The sequence below is a fragment of the Podarcis filfolensis genome (assembly GCF_964270895.1).
Source record: "Podarcis filfolensis genome assembly, chromosome: 1".
Classification (NCBI taxonomy): Eukaryota; Metazoa; Chordata; class Lepidosauria; order Squamata; family Lacertidae; genus Podarcis; species Podarcis filfolensis.
In genome coordinates, this window is record NC_139604.1 from 47,256,397 (window position 1) to 47,281,423 (window position 25,027).

Here is a 25,027-nt window from a genome sequence, read left to right on the forward strand (position 1 = left end):
CTGTGTAAAACACTTTTAAGAATCAGTGTACCCCCTTGGAATGAAGTGGAGGTCAAAATTGTTGATCTAAGAAGCAATTTGGATTCTGGAATAAAATTTAAAGCCTAATTCTAGGTCAGCAAGTCAATTCACTTTCCAGACAAAATTGTGGGTAGAAATCTTAAGACTGAACTTCTCTCCTTGGGTGCAACTATTACTTGCTATCATTCATATGAGAGGTCAGCAGAAAATAGTGTGTTGTCAGTTCTGTATGAGAAACACAGAACTTCACCCAAGACAAGGGGGGGTTGCCAGGGACAGGCAAAAATGCAGGAATGAAGCAGATTGTTTGCACATTGCAAAATTATTGTAAAAGAAAAACAGGTAGAGGCAGTCATTTTGCACAGTTGTGTTATATTTAGAAATAAACTACAACAGTTTGTGACTGATTCCAAGTGGACTACAAATCACAGTTCCCATATACAGATGTTCAGTTCAGTGCAGTTACTGTAGCACAGTTTATATATGTTACCATGAAACACAGTGTTCCTTATATATAATACTTAAAAAAACAAATAAGTTATACTCAGAGCTAGTGTCAAGCTCTACATCATTTAAAAAGAATTACAAATACAGCAGTTAGTGGGTGTGATTTTTTTAAAAACAAACAAAATACTCCAACTCAAAATAATAAATCTTACATACTTTAAAGTAAGTTTGTCCAGTTGAGGGAAGTAAGAGGATAAACAAATCAGTCACCAAACCTTTCTGCTGGGGGTGCTGCAGTAGAATGCTCCCTATTCTCTGATGCATGCGGAATGCCATGCCTCCCCCAGGGCCATCAATTTCACAGTAAGAAAAAAGTTGAACATTTTGCTTCAGGAGGATGACTGTTGATATTCAGTGTTTGCACCAGAGAACAAAACAGCCATAATCACTAGTGAAACACAAGGTCTAGCTCACCAGATAGATAGATAGGAGTGAGCCTCCTTACAAACTGTACTGTGCATGTACTGTAACATACAAGACGTGTGATCTACAGTAGAGACACAGAGGCATGATTCTCCATTGGCTTTACACTTGTATAGGACTCCATCTAAAGCTGTTGCTTCACACATTACTGGTTTGGGGAGCTGGAGGCCAAGGCTGGCACTTATTCATTTAGCATGTAGATAGGATTGCCATTTGGTAAATGTATGAACTCTAAGCATGGTCAGCCCATGAACTAGTTTATGATCAGTTGCTGTAAACAAAAGTGCAATTCTGCATGCATTGGGCCAGGGTTGGAGAATTTGTGGCTCTTCAGATGTCTCCAACTCACTTATAGTCCAGCAACATCTAAAGGGCACCAGGTTCCACACCCCTGCAATAGGCAGAACAAAAGCTACTTTCCAAGCATTTCTCAATATGGTGGTTGCTCTCAACCAGCACAATCCTTCTAACATCAGTTAACAGTAATCTGCAAATATGCCGTCAACCTTAATTAACTCCTAAAGCCAGTGTCTTATAGCCAAATGCTCAGGTGAGCAACTTTACTGCTCACCTCCACTGACACATATTGCATTTATGAAAGACTGAGTTCCCTCTGTGATAACTGCACCTTTCATATGACAGTGTTTGAACGACACAATAAGCATTATTTCTTTTGTACAACACAACCATTGGATACTGATGACATCTCATCATGAACTGCATGGCAATAACAAGGGCTATATACCACACCCAGTTTCTTACTGTGAACAGGAATAGGCATTTGTTTCTAGGAAAAAGACTGTCTACTTTGCAAGTCATGTAGGTTCACTGTTAAATAAAATATAAATATAGATTGTGAGATCTGTGTCTTGCACAGTATTCCTCCATCAGTCAAATGAATAATCAATTTTGGCTATATATTTTTTAAAATACATTTGATAGCTATAGCGGTCAGCAATATTGTAGTCTAAGACTTCCTAGTAATTCAGAATTTTACAGTAGTGGAAATGAGAACAATTTCTTACATCTGAGAATCTCTCCATTTTTCCTTTGTTTTTGGCTTGGATTGCATAGGACTCTAAATCACACAGAGTAACACAAATTTTGTTATTGTTAAGTAGTCATTCTCTAACAACCCTAACATGCAACATTTTAGAAACTAGCTATACCTGCAATCTAGGAAACTCAATGAAGTTTCACTAACATTCTAGATAGCAAACCATTGATTAACCTTCGTTCTACTTCCACTCTCTTGTAATCGGGGGAATATTAAAAATAATTACTGTAGCATCTAAAATACACTCTTCTGTTAAAATTACTGATAAAACTCATGAGGTGATTTAGATTTTACCTCCAGATTGTTTGAAATGGTTTAGGCAGTTTCTTCTCCAGTTTGCTGATAGTAATGAAGGATATCTCAAAGGCAAATGCTAATCTGATGCATCTTGCACGTAAGAGTTCAGCTACTGGTAAAGGTGAAGTGTTCAGATCTACACTCAGAGCCTACTTTAAACATGAAACTTGGTCCTCACAATGCTACACATAAAAAGCATTGCAACTGCTCTTATTTCAAAAGCAGCAATTAACAAGTAAAGAATGGGGAAAGGGAAGGGTGATCAAGCTGTTCATAGTGTATTGGTTCATTAGCCTGTGTCAACCCACCCCCAAAACAAGGAAGGTTTCTTGCACCATAAAATGGCTTCTTGAAACAGATACAACACTAAATAAATCAAGTTTAAGAGAACTTGCTCCAATTCTTTTAACCTACCCTTCCAACTGGGCAGCGAGTTGAGAGCCATTTTGATCACATTTCTACATTTTTTGTCTTTTTTGAAAACCAAAAGAATAAAGTTATTTTTTGAACATTAACAATAGAATCGTGTCCTAACCAATAACTGTGTCCTACCAAGTTTTATTGTTCGCTCTCAGTGCCCATGGAGAAATTGGTCCACAAACAAAAAAATGCTAAGCATGAGTTAAACTTGGGATTCACATAGTTCCACCAATGAACAGCAATTTCCCTGAGTTTGTAGTGGAAAAAGATTTCCCCACTGGTCCAAAACTATTAGCACTTCAATATACTGAGGGAGACTCTTTCACTAAATGTCCAGTCACTGGTCAAATTTGAAGAAGATAGGTGAACTACTGGAATGTATCTGAACAAGACTAGAAAATCAAGATGTAAAACCTGCCAATTGCAACCTCATTTGAAGAAAAAAATTGAAGTGGAACATAGGAAAAAGGCAGTAATTCTAATTAGTCTGTACTTACAGTACAGAAATCAGCTATTGACAAGTTCATAGAACATACCTTAAAACAATTTTCAGTTTCGTTGGAAGGAACTTTCCAAACAGAAGCCAGTGAAAAGCTGCAAGGGAACATGCCTTTCCATTCTGAAGCTCTTCTGCAGCAGAAGTTTACGCACTAGCAGTATTTTAGACACACGTTATAGAGAATGGGACAAAATGTGGAACAGTTACACTCACACACTATGGTAGCCTAAAAGCGTTTGGTAGAAAATTGCTTTGTCTCTTTGACTAGAGAGAGCAGAACCTGCCAGTTGGGTAACCTATCGAGGTGCTGCATATTCAGTTTCTTTCATACATGGTGAGCAAAAGTGCAAAGTCTAGAAAGTGGATTAAGGCCAAGAACATTTGACAGATATCAGTACAAAAGAGGATTCAAAGGAGATGTTAAGAAAGAAGAGCTTGCTCTATAAAAACACCATTAGCACTACTTGCTTTTTATAGCAACAACCAGCAGGTGGCCTTAGAAGTCCCTATCCTCCCCATTACTAACTCGTTCATCACAGTGATGACTTTATTTACACCCCTAAAGCAGCAAAGAGCTTTATAGACAAAAGCACTGCTATGGATGGAAACCTTGCAGATTTCATTACGCGTCAGAATGTGTTCCAGTGTACTTTACAAAAGGTGCTCAGGCTTCCCAGCAGCTCTTCATACTAGATTTCCAGTTGCATGAATCCACAGTAAAACTGCCAGGCATTTTTGCTTTAACCATGGTCTGAGCATGGGTCAATTCCAGGTTAAGTCCATTCCAGGAGCACGTTGCAGATGCTAGGAAGATGAGACTCTGTCAAAGCTCAGAGTTCAGTGGTAAGTAAACATTTTGGCCTTGTTGTAACATCTTCTGCAGCAGGGCTGAAATGAAAGCAACACATAATCTGTGTGGGAGATTTAAGGGGAGGGTCCTACTCAGAAGAGGGGTCCTGCAACTGAATGAACTCAGCCAATCAATTCAATAACCTGATGGGAAAGCAAACAATTCCAAACGAGGTAAGGTAATTCATCTCTATCAGAGCCGATGCAGTGTTATTTTACATGGGAAACACCAAAGGTAAATATTGTAATGATCAAATTAAGAGTTGCCCGCTATTAGTAGAATCATCTTTGCCACCTACAGCCAACAATGATAAAACTTTACTAGTATCTGCAGTGAAGTGCATATGCTGATGAGCAGAATGCCTACAATGCCAACTTCTGACAAAATGCCCCAGTAGTACATGCATTTCTGTGAAATGCAGCAGCAGTTACATAGACTGACAGAAAGCCACTGGTAAAAGTCGCTTGGTAAAAGAATAGCGAATTGCAAAATGTTATTGTGCTTCCCAGTGCTTAATAGGAGAACTGGACTAGTAAAAAAAAAAACAAAAAACACCCTACATGGAATAAAATAAGATTCAAATTAGAATTCAAGTAGCATAGCATTCCCTTAACCCAACATAGGAGCAAGGAGAAAAGACTTACCTGGGCATGATTTCGGGCGAGTAAAGTGGAGGTGGGGAGCCAGCAGAGATGGTCAGTGCCTCAGTGCTGCCTTTCACTGCCTTAAGAGCTAAGGCAACATCATTCCCTAAAGGCCCATTGGAAACCAGTCCACTCTACAGAACAAAAACCAAAGGAAGGTCAGTAAGGTCACAGAAAGCAACCTGGTCCATGTATTCCCTCAAGTAAAGTAAAGGTAAAGGGGGCCCCTGACCATTAGGTCCAGTCGTGGCCGACTCTGGAGTTGCGGCGCTCATCTCGCTTTATTGGCCGAGGGAGTCGGCGTACAGCTTCCAGGACATTTGGCCAGCATGACTAAGCTGCTTCCGGTGAACCAGGGCAGTGCACGGAAATGCCGTTTACCTTCCCGCCGGAGCGGTACCTGTTTATCTACTTGCACTTTGACGTGCTTTCGAACTGCTAGGTTGGCAGGAGCAGAGACCGAGCAACGGGAGCTCACCCCGTTGCGGGGATTCGAACCGCCGACCTTCTGATCGGCAAGTCCTAGGCTCTGTGGTTTAACCCACAGCGCCACCCATTCCCTCAAGTACATGGTCCCAAAAATGTGTTTGTCAAGATACTGCAGATACAGGGAGATGCTTACAGAGGGGGGACCAATGGGCTGGAAGAAGGCTAAGTGCCCCAACCTTGTTTTTGCTTTCCCAGCTGGGCTTATTTCCAAACTCTGGATGACAAGAGTCATGGAGGCAATTTGCAAGGGTGGAGGGCAGGGGAAGGAAATACTGAACTTGCCAGGAAGGGTTATTTCTGGTCACTGAAGAAGACAGCATCGTGAAGATAAGTAAAGAGGAGCTGCCCATATCATCAGATGTTGTCCTCTCATGATGATGAAATGTCACTGTCTCTTGCCTGACACTGCCCTAGCATCTACTTTAGAAGGAAAACCCTGAATATAGAGACAGCACAGCTGCTTTGGAGTAGAGCTAGGCTCCCAAGGCACCATAACTGTCACAAACACTAAAAGGAAACACTGATAAAACGAGAATGGCAAAAGCAGTTTTTACTCTTCAGTGCAATGCAATATAAGTGATGGGTTTTGAGAAATTTATGCACAGAACCATAGTAAAGCCTTTTCTTTTTTTAAAAGGGACTTCCACAATTCAGGCTAATATACTGTTCAGTTACTGTTACTATTGGTTAGACGTGAGCTATTTTTTGTTGAGGGGGCTCAGAACTTACAGGGTTAAGAGTTCTGAGTGATGACGCCTCACATTCTGAGGGCGGGCAGAGAACACGGAAGGGGCGTGGATTTCTGTGTGTGCTTTCAGTCTGTGTATTTGCTCTAAGGAGAAAGGAGCAACATGGGCGAACTCTCACCGGGAAGATTTACGATGTGTTGAACTGTGCGAGAATAAAGACTTTAAGATAAGGAGAGCTGCGTGTCAGCCTGAGTTATTGCCACCTCACGACAGAACGTTTCAAGCTTCTACATCCGCTGTGTTTACTCTGCTGGAGTCAAAGGTTCCAGGGGGGAAGAGCAGAGCTGCGCGGAGGAAGTGTGCCGGACCCCTGGTCAAATTTGACCCCCCCGCATAGGTTATGGGTGTCAGCAATAAAGATAAGCAACGTTCGTGCGTGTGAGAAAGCTGCAGGCAGAATCGGCTGAGGAGCAGCCAAAGGCCAGCTGATGAGACGCTGGGAAAGGGAAACTGCAGCCAATGCCAGCCAGGAGTTCGCTGGGAGGAGCTGAGATCTGCCGGACCGGGAGGTACCTGTAAGTAAGCTGGGCCCCGGGGGAGAGATGGCAGACAGCCAGAAATCGCGTGCAATCCCTTTTGAAGAGGCAGACGGGAAGGAGCCCTGGGGAGAGTGGCAGGCACTGAGAAGAGTGGGAGCCACATCAGAGGGGGCCAGACGCCAGCCTGAGGGACGTCCAGGAGGGGCTGTGGGGCGCCCTGGAAGCCCAAAGTGGGCTAAAGCCGTGTCTGAAAGCTGCTGCGATGCTTTGACACGCCAGAGAGATGAGCAGCCGTGTGCTGGGAAGCTGCTGAAAGCTGGAAAGAGGAAAGCAGTGGCAAGCTGTTCCTCTGGAGGTTTTGCACCAGAGTTTGGGGGTGCAGGCCAGAAAGGCCATTCCAAGGGTCTTGAGAGTGCCCAGGCTGTTTGGCAGGAGCTGGAGGGGGTTTGCAGAGAAACCACAGCAGAAGCCAAAAGCCATTTTCCCAACGGCAGAAAAGCCTCAAGGAGGAGTGCTGCTGGAAAGGTTGGGGGGGCAGACAAGACCAAAGGCCAGTTTGCAAAGTTTTCCACTCGGAGATGTTTTGCTTGCGGTTCTCCGGAGCACCTGCGCCGAAGCTGTCCACAGCGAGACAAAGGGCAGGAAGGACCCAAGGACATTTCCCATGGGAACCAGGCGGGTTTCCATGGCAACTGGGCCTGCAGAGGGAGCAGGCGTGAGAAACAAGAGACGTTGACTGCTTCGATGGCTATTGTGGAAAACACCACCTGCAACGAGAGCTCCAAGGTCGGGAGGAGCAGGAAGTCAGTTGCTAAGGCAACAAAGAAGGACAACTCCAGTGGGGGGAGGGTCCTACGTTGGGTTGTTGACTCAGCTGCGAATGCCCATTTGGTAACAGCGCCACCTGATGGACAAATGTGGAACTGCAAAGCTGTTTCAACTGAGAAAACTGTTAGATTTGCTACAGGTGCACAGGGCCGTGTAACCCATATTTCTAACTTGTTCGTCTCTTTTTTACAGGCTGAATTGAAGGTTTATGTTCTCCCTGAGTTAAAACATAGCCTGCTGTCTGTACCTTGCCTTTTACAGGAAGGATATTCTGTGAGTTTTGAAAAAAATGTTTGCACAATTTCCAGAGATGGGAAGGAGCTCGTAAGTGTTGGAAAGGATCAAAACAACCTCTTTGTTTTGGAAACACCACTAGAGGGTGAGGGGAAAGCCACTGATCACACACATGTGTCGTGTGCTTGCGTGTGGCACAAGAGGATGTCACATGGGTCCTGTGAGGACGTCCAGATGTTATCAGAGTGCACCAAAGGTTGCAAGGTAAAAGAGTGTGGTAAACCTTTGAATTGCAAGGCTTGCAGGAAAGCCAGAAACAAGGGATTTAGCCATCCCAGAGTGGAGAGAGTGACCACAAGGCCTTTTGAGCTTATGCATGCAGACCTTGTAGGTATGCCACAGCCAAGTCTGGGCAAGGCCAAGTGGCTGATGGTGCTGACAGATGATTTTAGCAGGAACGCATGGGCTTTCACGCTGAAAGCTAAGGAGGAAGCAGCGCAACTGATCAAAGATTGGGTTGCGGAGGTGGAACAGAGGTTCTCCACCAAGGTGCAAGGTTTCCAGTTTGACCGTGGTTCTGAGGTCACTGGGTCTGCTCTAAAGGGTTTCTTTCGCCAGAGGGGGATACGTCACAAGGTGACTTCTCCTCAGAAGAGTGGCGTGGCAGAGCTTAGGAGTAAAGCTCTGGTCCGAGCATCCGAAATTCTACTGGATGACTCTGGTTTGCCTCACAGTTTTTGGGGGGAGGCGGTAAAAACGGCCAATTTCTCGATGAACAGGTGCTACAATGCAGTGGTAAGTGACACCCCGTATTTCCTGCTTCATCGGCAGAAGCCGCTTGTGCATTACTTTCGCACTTTTGGTTGCAGGGCCATGGTGCCTGTACCAAAGTGGTTGCAGCAAGAAGGTGGTCCAAAATACCAGGAAATGATCTTCTGTGGGTATGAACCCGCGACAAAAGGGTGGAGGTTCGCATACCCAGAAGGTGATCAGACCAAGCTTCTGGTCAGTAAACAGGCTGAGTTCTTTGAGCAGACTGGTTGGGCAAGGCGCAAAGCGCGCTCTGACGTTCACTCAGATTGTCTGTCTGACTCTGAGGAGGAAAGAGAGCCAGAGCCTGAACCTGCTGGTGGAGACCAGGTCCCTGAACAGAGTAGGGCGTCTCCACAGGTTGCTAAGGGAGTGTCCAAGAGTGAGCCCTCATCTCCTGTTAGAATAATGGAGAAAGCTCACAGACGTGTCAAGTCAGAGGGGGAGTCTTCTGATGAGGAAGACACACAAGCTGGCCCCAGTGGGTCAGGAGAAGAATCCCAGTTTGTGCCCAGGCGGTCTTCAAGGGCAACAAAGGGAATTCCACCTGAGAGGTTTCAGGTCACAAATGCGTGGGTTGGTTTCGCACAGTGCGAACCTGAGGTTTGTGAGGTTCAACAGGTGCCTAACAATGATGCCAGGAAGGGGCGGAAGGCAATGGGGAAGGTGTTGAACACTCAGAAGTCCTCTCAGAACGTGATTCGAGAGGGGGTGTTGAGGGGGCTCAGAACTTACAGGGTTAAGAGTTCTGAGTGATGACGCCTCACATTCTGAGGGCGGGCAGAGAACACGGAAGGGGCGTGGATTTCTGTGTGTGCTTTCAGTCTGTGTATTTGCTCTAAGGAGAAAGGAGCAACATGGGCGAACTCTCACCGGGAAGATTTACGATGTGTTGATCTGTGCGAGAATAAAGACTTTAAGATAAGGAGAGCTGCGTGTCAGCCTGAGTTATTGCCACCTCACGACAGAACGTTTCAAGCTTCTACATCCGCTGTGTTTACTCTGCTGGAGTCAAAGGTTCCAGGGGGGAAGAGCAGAGCTGCGCGGAGGAAGTGTGCCGGACCCCTGGTCAAATTTGACCCCCCCGCATATTTTTAAAACAATTACCTGAATGCATGCTTAAAAATTAAAGCATATATATCACTTTTAAGAATTAGTGAATATACGTACTGGCACCAACCACCTGGGCAAAACTGTTGGTGGTGAAGACACCTAAAACCCAGAAGCAAAAATGATATTAGAAACACAGAAAGACATAGGAAGTGTTTGGCTCTCCTAAGGCTCTCCACTGCTCTCCCCTCTCTTATATCACCTCATTACATCAAAAAGATCACATAGCTGAACAGCAGCACAGGCAGTATCACTGGTACCCCCTCCTCAAAATGCCTAGGGCTAGAATAAAGGCTATCCCAAGAGGTAGCCATGTTCTCTATACATCACTGAGGTTGAAGAGACTATGGCCTTAAATTCCTGGTGGAAAAGGGAATGAATGAATGGTGGCACCCTATTCTCCAAAGGAGCCCAGGGAAGCCAAGAGAGCAGACAGATGGCTTGTTTCTTCACTCACGGAGAATCAGGAGAGTGGGTTCTACTCTAAGTACTAATCACAGAATACTTGTACCAGATATCTTAAAATGAAGCAAGCTCATATCAGAAAATTATTCCCAAACCACCCAGCTGCAGTGGGACTCATTCCTTCCATTGGTTTGCATGTAATGTAATTCTCAACGGCTCTCTTAACATTCACCACGTGTAGACATTTTGTTCTGTCAGATACTTGTTTGGCTCAAAGGAAGGTTTTAAAGATACCAGTAAGAAAGGAGGGTCATGGGCTGGCAGAAAAAAAATTACTGCCTAGGAAGGACTTGCAGACAATCCAGAATTTTGCTTGCATGAACATGTAGTACAGGAGTCTAATGTAACTCAACTAGCCCAAAGGCTCACTTAGAAGAGAATTATTACATGAGAAACCAGCTTAGACAAGTATCAACTGGAACTACAGATGCCTTGTGTGCAAATGATGGAAGCATAAATCAATCATGTTTTCCTTCTAAAATTATCAACAGCACAATGAAATCATTGAGTTCCATTTAATTTCCACTCTTACCCGAGGCATGGCTTCTGTAAAGTCAATTAGATTCTCTGCCTGTGATGTTAACAAAATCTCTAAGTCCTCTGGAGAGTTCTGCAAAACACAAGTTAATTAAATTACAATCTGTCACTGGGTGGAACTGCTGGTTTCCCCCCCTACTATCTCATCCACTTTTGAAAAAGCTGCAAGTTGTGAGGATGAAGTTTGTGAATCTTTTCCTCTTATATGTTGGTTTGGTATACAAGAATACACTTTTCATTAAGCCACTGAAACAATAAAATGCAGTAGCAAAGAATCCCACTGTTGCTACGCTAAACTGCATGCAATGGGAAGCTCAAACCACATGTAAAGAAGGTTTCCTACACAAAAGCTCTTCAGTTTGAGAGAATAGTGACTTTAGTGGCAGGCTTTCAAAATCCTAGTTTGTACATAATTTTAAACATCATGCAGTGCACAGGTAAACTATGGAATCCGCTCCCACAAGAGGAAGAGATGGCCACCAACTTGGATGGCTTAAAACGATTTGGCAAATCAGTGGAGGATAAAGGTACCAATGGTTAATAGCCACAATAGCTATTGTTTCCACCTTCACTGTCAGAATACAATATGCCTCTTTTTGCTGGGGATTGCAAGTGTGGAGAGTGCTGTTGTGCTCTGTTCCTGCTTGTGGGCTGCTGATACACATATGGGTGGCCACTGTAAGAACAGAATGCTGGACTAGATGGGACTTTGGTCTGATCCAGCAGGCTCTTCTTATGTTCTTTTATGAGTTTCTTGCATGAGCCTTGGGCTTGAACCCACTTCCCTTGGCACAGCCAAGAGGAGGAGACTGGAAGTTTGATGATTAGCGCTGTGGTTTACTGAAACAAATAAGTCAAAATTGCTACAATCTGAAGTTGACTTGTTTCAATAAACCATAGGCAACACGAACCATGGTTTGTCCCAGAGTTCATACATAATAAACTGCAGTTAGCTAGAAACAGAAGTAGACACACCCAATCTTCTTGAGGCTTTCCCTGAATAAGAGAGCGACGAGAAGGGGAGTGCATACAGTTCATACACACAGTAATGTTTAGCTATGGCTTAATGGTATGCCTGAACAAAGCCAAAGTGTCTGGGTGAATCAAGAAACGCTGCAGTTAGAAAAGGAATGTTGCTGCATGTTTCAATGCACAACTAAGTGTTTTGTATGCAGCCCCTACTCTTCTGTGCTGCAATTGTAACTGACTCACGCAGGAAAACCCACTAATCCCCACAATGATACAACATACCTTTACAATAGCAGCCTCCTCTGTAGGAGCCAGATTAGGAGGACTCAAAGAATCCTCAGGGCTAGAGGCAGCATTATCCTCATTTAATTCATTCCTGCAAGATGAAAACACGTCCACCATCATGCACAGCATGTGCAAAATAACCAGTGTTGCTCTTCACAAACAATCTGAAGACATGACAAATGATTACTCTGCCTCATGGCAAAGAAAAGTTTATTGCCTGGGAGCAAAGGGTGCCTTTGAAGTCTTTTGTCATGTGAACAACAGCATCTTAGCACCTGCTGCCTCAGGCAAGCCCCCTAAAATGCATTGTGCTATGGACAGATGGCTGCAAAAAGACATTATTCCAGAGTATTCAGCACACACTCCTTTACAGGAATCCAAGTAATGGCCAGATAAGTGGATGCCAAAAGCTCTGTCCACTCTCAGGCACATGCAAAAAGGACAATCTATATGGCAACAATGCTTTCAGAGATCTATTTAACATATGAAGTCATGAAAAGACTGATAATTTCCGTGGTTTCATACAACTGTCTTAACTGATACTGTATTTTTACATTCTCTCGCATTCAATCATTTCATTCCTTCTTATGCGCAAATGATTCTTTTCCTCCCAGCAGTGAAACCTCAGATGTGACCGTTCTTTGGGTTTACAGGGTGTAAAAAATTGTATCAATCAGTAAAAAGGCAGGAGGAAGGGGAAGAGAGAGAGGACCACTTTGCCTTTTGCAAACTCAGCAAGGACCATGTTATTAAATAAAGGACTAATGGTTTAGAAACAAAACAAAAAAAATGAGCAAATTAGGGGCACAGCAGAGTTGGTTATAATTCCAACCATAAGCCATGAGAAGAGTATTCAGTGAATGTATGAGAGAACTCAATTAGTAAAGATACGAAGACTCTTCATTAGCATATTGGTTTCCATGGAAGTAAGCAATGATGCAGCTAGAATGAAGCAATTCTAATATGCCCTGAAGCACACCACCACAATCTTTTATCTTTAGATATTGCCCTTTACTAAGTAGTGTAGGGCTACAGCTGAAACAACACTGGTCCTCTTCAGAAAGCTAAGGGAGCTTAAGATTTTATTTTATTCCTAAGGCTTTTTACCCACTTTTCTGCATAAAGGTGGCTAATAAACAAAAATCCAGGAGTAGCTACAATCAAATTTCAGAGCAGTAGATGTGTTGGAATCCATGAAAAAGAACAATTACCCAGAAAAAACTCACAGAAATAAAACTATTTTCATTGCTTTTCTTAAAGCATACAGTGATGGAAGGTTGCTCCAAATTCTGGGTGCCACAACTGAAAAGGCTGTGAAGAAATGCAAAACTGAATTTATAATGCCTTTAAAAATTATTTCTCGTATTGATTTTGTGTTATAAATAGGATGGTAACACTGTTACAGGGCTGGATGGACAGCAACAGTGTCCAAGAGGAAGCACTCCACTAAGAGGTTGAGTTCTGTTCCTCTGGTATTGATTGTTTAGACTGTGAATAAATAAACCATACTAATTGTTCCTGGGTTTCTGGCAGACAAGCAAAATGACTAACCTGGCTAGAAATTGCTAGGATTAACTGAGTGAGCCACTCAAATGCTGAGCTGTTTTATTCTTTCCTAGACTTAATCTCTATGCAATCTTCCTGCTGTTTCCCTGCCTTAAGAATACTCCCTCCCAGAGGACTTACGGAATGAAGGCATTGGAGATAGGAATCACTTTCAGCCTCTCTCTCGACTCCTGGAACACGGGGCTGTGGGCTCTCAGAGGGCTGTTCTGAACTTTTCCAGACAGAAGAATGCTCCTGAACAAACCAGACCCAAAAGTTTGACTATGAGCATGTCACAGGAATTCTAAGATCTCATATATATAAATCATACCACCTTTGCCACTATTCTCCAGTGAACAAACCTTTGCATTAGCAATAAAAAGCCAAGGTGCAGGCCAGTGCTTCTCAAACTTGGGTCTCCAGCTGTTGTTGGGACTACAACTCCCAACATTCCTAGCTAGGCAGGACCAGTGGTCAGGGATGATGGGAGTTGTAGTCTAAAAGCAGCTGGAGACCCATATTTGGGAAATACTGCTTTAGGCTATTTTCAACCATGCGCCCAAGGCTTTAGTGCAATGTCGATTTCAAGAAAGCATAATTCTGCTAGAAGCTGGGAGAAGTAAGTATGAGCAAATGAAATAAAGTTGACTGTATACCAGGAACAAATATACCAGGAACAAATTTATTTTGTGTAATTTTTTACGCTTCTGCTAGACAACAGAGGGAAAGATTACACATTCGAGAGAGCTATACGTATAGCAGAGTTGAGCAGCATTCAATTATGACCAGGGAAAACCAAGCTCACATCTCCTCTTAGTGACGAAGCTTACTGTGTGGCCCTGGGCCAGACACACGTGCTTGGCCTAGCCTGCCTCAGAGGATTGTTCTGACAATAAAGGTAGCACCGCCCTGAACATCTTAGAGAAACTACAGCTCAGTGGTGGAAGCACATAGAGGTGATTTCTGGTTGAATTCCTGACATCTCCAGCTAGAAGAATCCAATAGCAGGGGAGGTATCTCAGCCTGAGACCCTGGGCAGCTGCTGTTAAATCACAATGGGTAATACTAGGCTACACAGGAAAACACTGTGTTTTGGTATAAGACAGCTTTCTATGCAAGGTGGAATAAAAATGCCACACTCACATAATTGCCCACATGCATTCAAACAGATCCCCACAGCCTGAGTGGATAGAAACAGAGTATTTTAAAACTAAAGCGAACATTCTCAGGATACTGAATTCTACACTGGAGCTGTGCAAGATTAGAGAATTGCAGAATTCCACCTCTCTTTCCACCTTATGATCTTATGCACCCAATCTAGTCCCAATTTAGCAGACAGAAATCTTTGCAAATCCTTAGCCTGCGGGAAGCCAAGAGTTGCTGGTGCCAGGACTTCCCATGGCATTTACACCACACACCAGTGCACTGAAACTAATTACTTTTCTGCCTCTCTCAGAAGGGCGGCCAAGAAGTGACACTAAGCCATGGGAATTCCTCTACCCTCCATATACTTGCATTTGATCTGCAGGCCAGGTGGTGATATCCTCCCTCTCTCAGGTTCCCAATCTAGTAATGAGGAAAAGTAATCTCTCTCTCTCTCTCTCTTTAAAGGGCTAAGCACTTTCATTGGGTTCATGAATTCAAGGGACAAGCAGTCAAGCCTACTTGTAAATTAAGTATTCATGATAACAACAGAAATAGTATTCTAAACTACTAGCTAATTCCAATTTTATGGGAACCTTTCCCATGTGGCTTCTTGATTCACAGAGTAACTGAAGCAAACTGGCCACATTGCCATGAGTGCAGTTATACCTGAATCCCTCAGCACAATTCACCCTCAGTGCCTATACCTGCCAGCAGCGTCTTGAAGGTTGGTGTTCTTATTGCCAGACATGCTGTCCTCCCTCATGACCTGAAAGAAAAGAGACATAACAGAACACTTCAGAAACTGAGAATTTTGCAGAGATTTATGATTTTATAAAAAGCAAGGCCATTCCTCTGCAACAGGTCAAGGACAGGCTACATGCTTACTGTGAAAAGGAAACAGAATAGAGTTCTAATGATCAGAACTGAAACAGTCCCATTTTACATGGGCAACGTATCCCAATACATATTTATTTTAAAATTTAAACACCACCTTTGCATCTTATTAGGGTTTCTAAAGTGGTTTACAATACAAAATAAGTATAATACTAAGCTCCACAATAAAAGTAAGAAAGACAAAAAACAAAACAAAAACAAAACACCAACCACACAGCAAGGTCAAAATAGTTGCATCAAAAACAGGCAGATACAAATCACTCACTCCCCATAGCTATCTCCAAATGCCCTGAATAACAAAAGTATTACTATTACACTTTCAAAACCAGAAGGGAGCCAGGCTGCACAGAATGGATACTGAGATAGAAAACCATACTGTATCTTGTAGCCTGCTTAGCATTCAGAGATATCTTACTTTGATGCTTCTGTATAGCATGAGCACATCAAGTTATGACCCCAAGTACTTATTCGTATTCAATCACTTGTGATCTGAAAGTCAAGTTGGGCTCTGAATCCTACAATGCGCCTGTTAAATATAATTTCCTAAGTAATATTAAAATGACAGCTTTGGAAATGAGAATTAGAGAATGCAGCAACTTTTTATGTGGCAGCATCTGTGACTTATAATGGGGGAGCAGCAAAGAAGAAAAATACTACACTACCATGTGGAAAGGTGTGAGGGGCCAAAGTATGGTTTTCTCACGCTAAATAAAAAAAGCCACCACTTGCTAAGAAAAAGTCTGCACGCCATCTACAATGGAAAGCTTTACTCATCAATATTCTATGAGAGCCACAGACAGAAAGTGGGAGGGCGCAAGATGACAGAGATTAGTTTCACCCTCAGGATTTTCTTAGCTTTCCAAAAACTGGAGCCACAAAAAATATCTGCATACCAGGCACAAGGAATATTAGCAAGATCTAAGTCACTCAAAGAAAATACTGCAGAAATGTGCATTTACTGATCACAATGGCAAACGCTTGGATTACAGCACTTACCTTGTTCACTGCCTCGGCCTGGGCCTTCAGAATGTTGCTCTTGATGTCTGGAGGCAGCCGTACAGAGGCACTCACTGGGCTCTCAATGGCATTGTTGAGACATTTCTCTGTCAGCTTCACCACCTCCTGCTACAAAGTGACAGAGGTGCATTAATTAGCAGCACCTCTCTAGGGAGAATCTAGGTAGATTAATAGCCACCGGGAGCAGCACAGAGGACACACAAACAGGGGTCACAAAACCAGAACCTGTAAATAATTATGCTTCAAACAGACAAGTAGGACTGAATACATAGTGTACTGGAGAAAAGCCTGTGCAATCAGAGATGTGTGGTTTCAACTGCAGTATAAAGAATTTGGAACATTTTGCAAAAGCTCTGACTAGGAACAAGGTCTGCTTGCTAATGTTTTGGAAGACACACTGTATTAAGAAACCAGAGCCAAACCGGAGGGGCACATGCTCATTAACACATGCTTATTACTGCAGGTATACAACTGGGATAAAAAGGGAAACACAGAGAGTGAGTATGGTATAGTGGTTAGAGTGTTGAACCTGGGAGACCAGGGTTAAATCCTTTCTCAGCCATGAAACTCACTGGGTGATCTTGGGCCAGTCACAGTCTCTCAGGCTAACCTACCTAAGGGTTGTTGTGTGGATAAAATAGGGAGAAAGAACTGTATATGCTGCCTTGAGCACCTTGGGAGCAAAGGTGGGATAAAGTATTGATAAATAAACAAAATAAAAGGTACTGGGGCCAGGGTGAGGGGGGAAATTTTTGATTCCCATAAACTTTGTAAATGCTTGTAGCAAAAAGTAATTTTCCAATTTTACCTCCACATTAAAAATCCATTTCCTGTTAAGATACTATTTTATCCAAATGAGCTCCCTCCTCTTCTCCTTCCTCTTCCTTGTTGATGTCCAAATGGGGAGAGGCAATATTCTTTTTGCCTCTCTGGTTTCTTTCTGCCTTCCAACCAGAATTATAGTGATTTGTAGACACAATGGTTGCTGAGCGAAGTCCAGATTATCTATTCTGTCTGCTGTTGTATTTAATCTTCCAAGAGTTGGATTTCAATAGAACAATTACCCCCTCCCCTGTAGAATGCCCTTAAAAGTGAACTCATCCACAAAGGGTTCCAGAGAGAAAGCAGGACTCAGAAGAGCTGACTTGGTCCCAGGAGCAGCAGAGTCATTCTGATGTGCTTCTCCAGCTATGGGTGCGTTTATGGAGTTTAGTCATGTTTTCAAGCTACTTTTTTCCACCTACTGCTCAGTATCTATCTTACAAAATACCATTTTTTTAAAAAATCACTAATGAAGTTTTACTTGCATTGTTCCCTACATTCCAGAAACTCAAGAAACTGGAATGCCTGTGCATTTAGAAATTAATTGCTCCCTTCAGTGCCAGCATGACTGTCTAGATCTTGGCACTGCCAACCTTGCAAGCTTCCAGTCCAGCAAGCTGCCAAAAACAACAGCAACTCTCTTGTAAGAATAGGGCCATTCATACTACAGTTTCAAACATGAAACAGGGAGATTATTTTCCAGCAAAATATTTCACTGCCGTCCTAACGCAAGAAAATAAATGCTGGCAAAGCAAACTGAATTTTAAACTATTTGCATCATCAGTTTATGAAAGGAAGCTGAAGAATGCCATTTGGGAGGAAGTTATAGGACCCACGGCAGTGAGATAAAACCTCTGCAGCTAAATAGAGAGCCAATGGTTTGTGGTTCTCATCTTGTTGCTGAGCTTGTTGGAAGGTCTGTCCTCCCACAAGACTTCAGCATTATCCCTACATTATGCTATCATAAGTAATAGTAAAATATTAAACCATCTTGAGAAGTCCAGAAAATTAGCAAGTTTTAGCCCTCGGGTACAATTGCTTATTTGCTATATGAATATTTTGTACAGGTTAGTGTGGGAAGGAAATAAGTTGAGCTGTGAGGGACAGACACTACAAATGGCTGTGGAGCCACCCCCAGCCTATGGAAAAAGTTACAAAATGAAATAAAACATACAAGCATTTCTGCAAAAAAACTTTTCTAAAAAGTTTAAAAGCTACAATTAAGTTAGGCCACATCTGCATTATTGTATATGAGCATTAAATTCACAATTTTGTAAGCATTTGAAACGGCAGCGAGTAACACAGGGTTCCTGTGTTACTTTGTGCTTCTGGGTGCAAAGGAAATGATGATTTATAAAGCTTAAATGAGTTGCGCCTTCACTGAGGAAAAGAAAACATAACTTGGCACTCTTAAAAGAATCCATTCAATGGTAACAAAACAGGTTAAGTACATTGTGATCTGTTCTGGATTTAAGGGTTCCCTGCATAGGACAGTCTGATATTGAAAAATCCACACATCAGTTATGCAAAGGCAGCTATAACCCTCCACACTTTTTAATCACAGTGTAAGACTCCCTAACACAGAACCTAGTTTATGCAAGTACCAACATGCACAAAATCATTAGTTCTATTCATATGACATTTGTTTGTTATTATAAACTGAATACATAAGTTGAACAAATAACCTATACTCATGGGGGTCCGCATATTTTTAGTTTAATTATCGTTTGGGAAACCTTCATTTCCTTAATCACTTGAGGTCTTGTTTTCTTCATTTTTTAAAGCTGAAGCACAATAAAAAACAGACTTAGACACTGATCAGGATTGTGTTTACTTCTGTTTATGAGGAAGAGCCATCAGAAAAGAACCCCAAGGCTAATCTTCTTACAGACTGTGTAATCTTTATAATACACTAGCCATGAACTGTGCACAAGGCAGATGAAAGCCATTGAGGAAAATGTGAGCATTCAGAAGCAACTACTTTTTCCTTGTGAGGTGCTTCAACATAGGCCAGAAAACAGAAACAACCACGAGGACCTGCATGTTCCTCAATACTCTCAGTAAGCTACAATGCTCCGCTACTCCTGCCAACTAAAGAGCGAGCAAAAAAGACCCATTATTTATTAGCTCATTGCCTTTTCATCCTGCTTTTCAACCAAAAATTGGCTCCCACGGTGGTCTCACAGCAATTAAATGATTAGAAGGCCATGCAGGATTCTGCCTGCTGTTGTTGAGTTTTAGCTAGATCTAGGAATGATGGAGGAGTAACTAGTCACAGGCTTTTCTTCATTATCACTGCTAGCTAGAAGAAAGAAGATTCTGTGCTGGAGTTGATTCCAAGAACAGTGGAGGAGGAATATGATGTTAGTTTCCCTCTCCCCCATTGATAAAATCAGTTTGTTGGTTGCAGAAGGCATGCATGCAGCTGGATGACAAGGGTCACACTAACATGCTTGTTTGTAGACGTAAAGCACCAAAATCCCCACCAAACCAGGCAAAAGAAAAAAGTGTGTTGTGAATTGCTGAAACCCCAAAAGTTTCTGATGGTGACGTGCATGAACACAGGGAACGAAAAAATATCCCCTGCGTTCCCATGAATTGCTGGCATCTAGTGGACCTTGTCAGCGCATACAGTATTTCCTCGATGCTGCTAAGACGGATTGTTGCATGAGAATTATTTTAGAGAACATGACCTGGGCCTCAGAGTGGGAGCAGATGTTCAGCTCCACATCACTCATGGAAATGCACTTGGTTCTTCTGTTTGGTCAGGGAGCAAGTAACTTGGAGTGTTTCTCATGCACTAGTATGGAGACTCCTTGGGGCTGAAGTTGTCCTGCAAGAAGCTGTCTGTCTTAGGAGGAAATCTGTTCTCAATTAAAGGAGCTGTCTTCCCAACAAGATATGGTGCCAACTGCTACCTCTCAGACTGTAAACCAGTCTAGGTTATTCAGGAAGATTCCAGAGAATTTCTATCAGATTCACACGTGCATCTATTCAGCTTTTACAGGGGTTTCCCAAAAACAGAATATAGGCAGGGCTAAAGAGCAGGAAAGTAACAAATTTCACTGAAACCTAAACTTTACACTCAGTAACTTTGGGAGGAATGAACACTCAGTACCTGTTTGTTGATGTTTATGTTGGACTGGGAAACCAGCAAAGGGTTGAGTTCTGCTTCCAGCCGCTTGAGTTTCAATGATGCATCCTCACCTGCTCAAATAGAGATAGGATATAAGTCAACCTAAGACTGGAATGGCGCTCTGAAAATCTTTTGTCATTTCTGTCAATTATTAAAACCAGGATTACACTTTTCTACAGAAAATTCTGTAATTTATCTGCTTTTTTAACATCGTCTGTGCAGCCATACATGAGTATTGCATATGCACCAGCTGGAAGCATCTGGAAATCCTACTGTTTTGTTAAGAACTGTGATCTGTTGCAGATAAGCTCACGTTGGTAGGTTAGGAAGGATCACAATCCTTGTTGAACGTTACAGCGTTCCAGATACTTTCCAGATACACATCAGATACTTTGCAGTATCACAGACAAGTAAGCAGGTATTTTAAATGTCCCAATAATTCCCATTCTGCCAGGCATTTCCTTACCAACAGGATCCGCCTTGTCGGAGGGTTGCTCCTTTGTGCCAAGAGGAGTGAAGCCAAGACCCGTTTGTTCCAAAGCTTCAGCTGACCCTCCGGCAGGAGGAAAATCAGTAGTATTGTCAATACAAGTTTCCAACAATTCCTTGTTATCCAGTAAATCAACAATCAGGGGCACACTACATGGGATATGAAAAGGAAACAAGGTTTTAGGCACAAACAATTCAAAGCAAGCTTCTGCAGCAAGGGTGGGGAACTTTAGGCCTAGGAGCCTCTTGATGCAGCCCTCAGGACAACCCACACCGTTTTTGATCTAGGCCCTCCCTAAGTCCTTTTGCTTTGCTGGAATGAAGTCCTTGAACTGAGACAATGCCTCTTACTTGCCTGGATAGAGAGATGAGTGCTCAGAAACCTCTGACTTCTGCATGACTAGAAAAGCGAAGGGTCATATCCATTCACCTATGGCTCTGCCCCATCCACCATACAGCGCCCCCAAAAGTTGCCAACAAGGAAATGTGGTGTTCAAGCTGAAAAAGGGTTCCCTCCTTCTGCTGTGTGCTATGCAAGTACAACTGCAGGGCTCCTTAAGCTCCAACCCAGCATTAAAAATAAAATTAAAAAACCACAAAGTGTATGGATTGGTCAGGCATTTGCATGTGCTTTTAAAGATTTCTGTAAGCTACCTTGAGAGGGCTTTTTCCTCCAGGCAGAGTATAATCCTTTAAATAAATAGCATAACACCGTGCTATCTATGACTGAGGCCCTCTCAGATATTACACAATTATTTTCTAGAATGTGAACATTCTTGTGGTACCCACCTTTTCCTGTTAGGCAAACCACGAACACCTAAGCAAGTGATTATTTGCATTTTTAAACAAAGCACTCCAATTTGGCAACCACTGATGTGCGCTTTTCCTGATCTGTAATGAAGCTGGCATGCTAATAATGCAGATGCTTTTTCACAGTTGTTTTTAAAAGATCTGGATACAGATGGCAATCTTATGTAATTAATGTTGTCCCAAGACGTCCATACACACCGCCCAGGCTTGCGCCCTGGAGAGATCACTTTGGTGCTGCTAACACAGCAAAAACAATGTAGGAGGCAGTAGTTACTGCAGCCACAGCCACAGCTGTGATTCTCTGGCGGTTTGGCTTTGCCCCCAGAGGTGCGCTCCATTGTCTTTCAAGATAGACTGATTCCAACAACAACAATTCTAAGAAGTAGAATGGAAGTGTTCTGTTCATCCTCCTTACAATCTTTAGTACACAGCACTTCTCTTTTACTCTTCTTGTCACAACAATTATTGTGGTAACATCTTTCACTTCCATTTTCCTGCAGCACTCTTCCCAAATACACATGATAAAACACCACCCTTGCTATAATACCCTCCCCAACCTAGACTGGGAAAACTGCAACCTTTGATTACATTTCATGATGATCATCTCATGAAGTTACCATGTATCAAAGAAAAACCTTCTTCACTGACTCTATTTGGCTGTTCAGTTTCTTCATATAACAAACAGCTAAGTAGAGCAAGGGAAGGCTCAAAACTCTATCCCCTGGTGTGGGGAAGCTTTGGCTCTTCAGATGTTCATGAACTACCAGCTCCCACCACCTGTGGTCATTGGTCATGTTTGCAGTTCAGCAATGTCTGGAGGGCCAAAGGTTCCCTACCACCTGTCTCTATGCCCTCTGGTGCATGAGGGCAAACTTTTAAAGCAGGGAGATCCTGTACTCATGGAGTTTCCCCCCATGACTTAGAACTTTGATTATCCAGGGTTCTAAATCTTATGGGAAGCCAAATAGTACAAAAGGTTCCTGTTTCAGAAGCTCATTCTCCAACCTGCAGAAGGTGGGGAAAGAAAAAGGACGTGGTTATGCACTGGAAGGGGTGGGCATGGGTGGGCATCCCTGCCATCTTAACTTTTATTTTTAATGGTTGCTTGACCCAGTTTACCTGCGCATGTTGCAGTGCAGCACAAATGTCAGATCCACTCACCTGCTGTAGATCATTATGCATAATTCATCTGTATGTCCCACCCACCCAATTTCTCCACTTTTTAATAGCACAGAGACTATACATGGCATACAATCTGTGGGCAAAGGACTTGAAAAAACCAGTAATTGCTGGTATACAAACTAAAGCTGATAAAACGCACCCCCACCACTTGGGACATCCAGAAGCAAATGCAACTTGTGAACCTGATCTCTAAGAGACTGGAACATTATCCAGAGCAGCTTACTCTCATACTTCCAGACCCTCTAAGCAACAGGACTGCTATCATGTCTGCTTTAAGTTTGGTTGCCCCCATCCACTTTAGTTCTGATACTAATCACTATTGTCAGAAACACCACTGCTCTGGAATCAAAACATGTACACAAAAGATGCAGCCAAGTGTCATCAGAATATTGATGACATCCCAACCCAAATCTCTAGTGCAATTCTCACCAAAGCTTTGTGCAAGTCTGGGGTGGATAACTTGCAGATCTCAGCCACATTTTATGTAGGTGGGGAGTAGGGAGGGAGGAGACCCAGAGGGTGGAATGGGAAAGAAGTTATCTTCTGTGATGAAGAGAACTGCTGCTCTCCCATAGAAAACAATCTAAGAAGTTAGGCTGCTTTATTGATTTCACTGGTTCTCAACTTCCATTTCATTCGTTGATTTTCACAAAATGGAGATTAATACATTACCTTGTAGTGCTGTGGTTCCCAAACTATAGTGCACTCTCCCCGCAAGAGAATGCACAGTATAGTTAACAGGGAGGAGAACATCCTGTAGCCGGCAAAGATACACAAAGTGCTATGCTAACCATAATGGTGTGTGTGAGAGAGGGAACTTCTGACCTCAATATCTGCTTCTCATCATGTCCACCATGGCTGGCTGATATTAGGAAATAAAACGAGGTGTGATTTTTCTAGTACATTTCTAATATCATGGTTGAATTAGTGCCCCGATCCACACATATAAAGAGGTATGCGCCAAAGAGATGGCTGCCGGTGGGTTTTAAGACTTGGGAGGTACAGTACGTTTAGAATGCACCCTACTTAACAAATATTGAGAAAGTATTCTGTGCTGTGTGCACAGGCTTCCATCCAGGATGGGGAAATGATGTTTGTAGCCTCTAAGGTTCCTATGTTTCACAATGTCTCCATCTTCCAATCATAATGATGAGCAGTTTGCAAGTGTGTACACAGCCACATCACTTAAACTGGCCTGGGAAGAAAGCAGGCAAAAGCATCAAGTGATCGCAGCGGGCCCATATTGAGATCCAGAAGATTTTGGGTCAGCTCAGCCCCCTTCCTGGAACGCTCCATTTAGGGATTCTCTGTGGGCTTCCATAAGTAGAGATCCCCCTAACAAAATGGAAGAGGGAGCTCCGCACAGGCAGTGTAACACTGAGGGCAGAGGGTAGCAGGATTTGGGAGAGGGACACATTTTTCTAATCCAACCCTGCCCTGTGCTCAGGGTAGCATGAGCCTCTTTTTAAGTCTTTTGATACCTCTAGGGGCTGGCAAAAAGTGAGGCTAGTAACTGACTTGGCTTAGATGCCCTGGACTCCTTTTAATGTTTATTTATCTTTAAGCAAATAACCACAAACGAAGTGCAGCTTGATAAAGCTGGCTACTTTTCAACTTTTGTTTTTAAGGTTTGTTATTGTTTAACTCCAAGCTTCTCTAATCCAGAGCAATCATTGCTATGCATCATCTGACATTTCAATGGAGTGACTACAAATAAACCCTCTACAACCCTTCTAGGTGGTTTAACATTGCATCTATGCAGTGTAAAGTAGAGCTGTGCCAACATCTGTGCCCTCCTAATTTTTCTTCCCTTGCAAAAGAGGCTTCTGTTTTCTTTAGAATTTTGTTGGTGCAGGATTGAACTTAGTTTATTGTTGCAAGCTGGCTTTAGTTTTCTGTGTTTTTCTTTATAGTAAACATTTTTCCAGTGCTCTGCAGCCTCCTAGATGCCTGTGCCTTCAAATTAGAAAAGCTCTAAGGGATGAATTATCTAATGTCATGGACTTCAAACTAACATGTGGGAAGCTGGGAAGGCTGCACAACAATTTTTCTTCCAAAGAAGATATGGGAGGGATGAAGGAGATGTAAATGGCTCATGATTCTCAGCCCCTGAGATTGCAGGGAGGCACCTCTTTGTTTTTGCTGTTACTGCATTGTTGAACTAGCATTTTCGAAGCAGAAGAAAACTGGTCACATGCAGCTACATCATACAACCTGAACTGGTCACACCAATATGGATACTGGCAAGGTGACATGCTTTTCCAGAAAACACAATTGAACAGGTTTTTGCATTCAAGCAAAACATCTCAGAAA

At 42.8% G+C, this 25,027-nt stretch overlaps 1 protein-coding gene and 1 long non-coding RNA gene across 2 annotated transcripts in view; one reads left to right on the forward strand and one right to left on the reverse strand.

Moving 5' to 3' along the window:
* Positions 1–376: 376 nt before the first annotated feature.
* Positions 377–25,027, reverse strand: part of EPB41L5 (erythrocyte membrane protein band 4.1 like 5) — a 58,548-nt gene continuing 33,897 nt past the window's right edge. Inside the window, exons 17-26 of the mRNA XM_083584964.1 lie at positions 20,700–20,872; positions 20,216–20,304; positions 16,255–16,383; positions 15,069–15,130; positions 13,360–13,473; positions 11,671–11,764; positions 10,415–10,492; positions 9,478–9,519; positions 4,719–4,852; positions 377–4,112 (exon numbers count right to left, since the gene is read on the reverse strand). Coding sequence (XP_083441090.1) covers positions 4,055–4,112; positions 4,719–4,852; positions 9,478–9,519; positions 10,415–10,492; positions 11,671–11,764; positions 13,360–13,473; positions 15,069–15,130; positions 16,255–16,383; positions 20,216–20,304; positions 20,700–20,872 — 973 coding nt within the window. The 3' untranslated portion in view covers positions 377–4,054. The remainder of the gene's footprint in view (positions 4,113–4,718; positions 4,853–9,477; positions 9,520–10,414; positions 10,493–11,670; positions 11,765–13,359; positions 13,474–15,068; positions 15,131–16,254; positions 16,384–20,215; positions 20,305–20,699; positions 20,873–25,027) is intronic.
* Positions 4,787–5,913, forward strand: LOC310749424. Its single transcript, XR_014541616.1, has 2 exons — positions 4,787–4,903; positions 5,266–5,913. It is a non-coding gene; the product is annotated as an uncharacterized lncRNA (long non-coding RNA).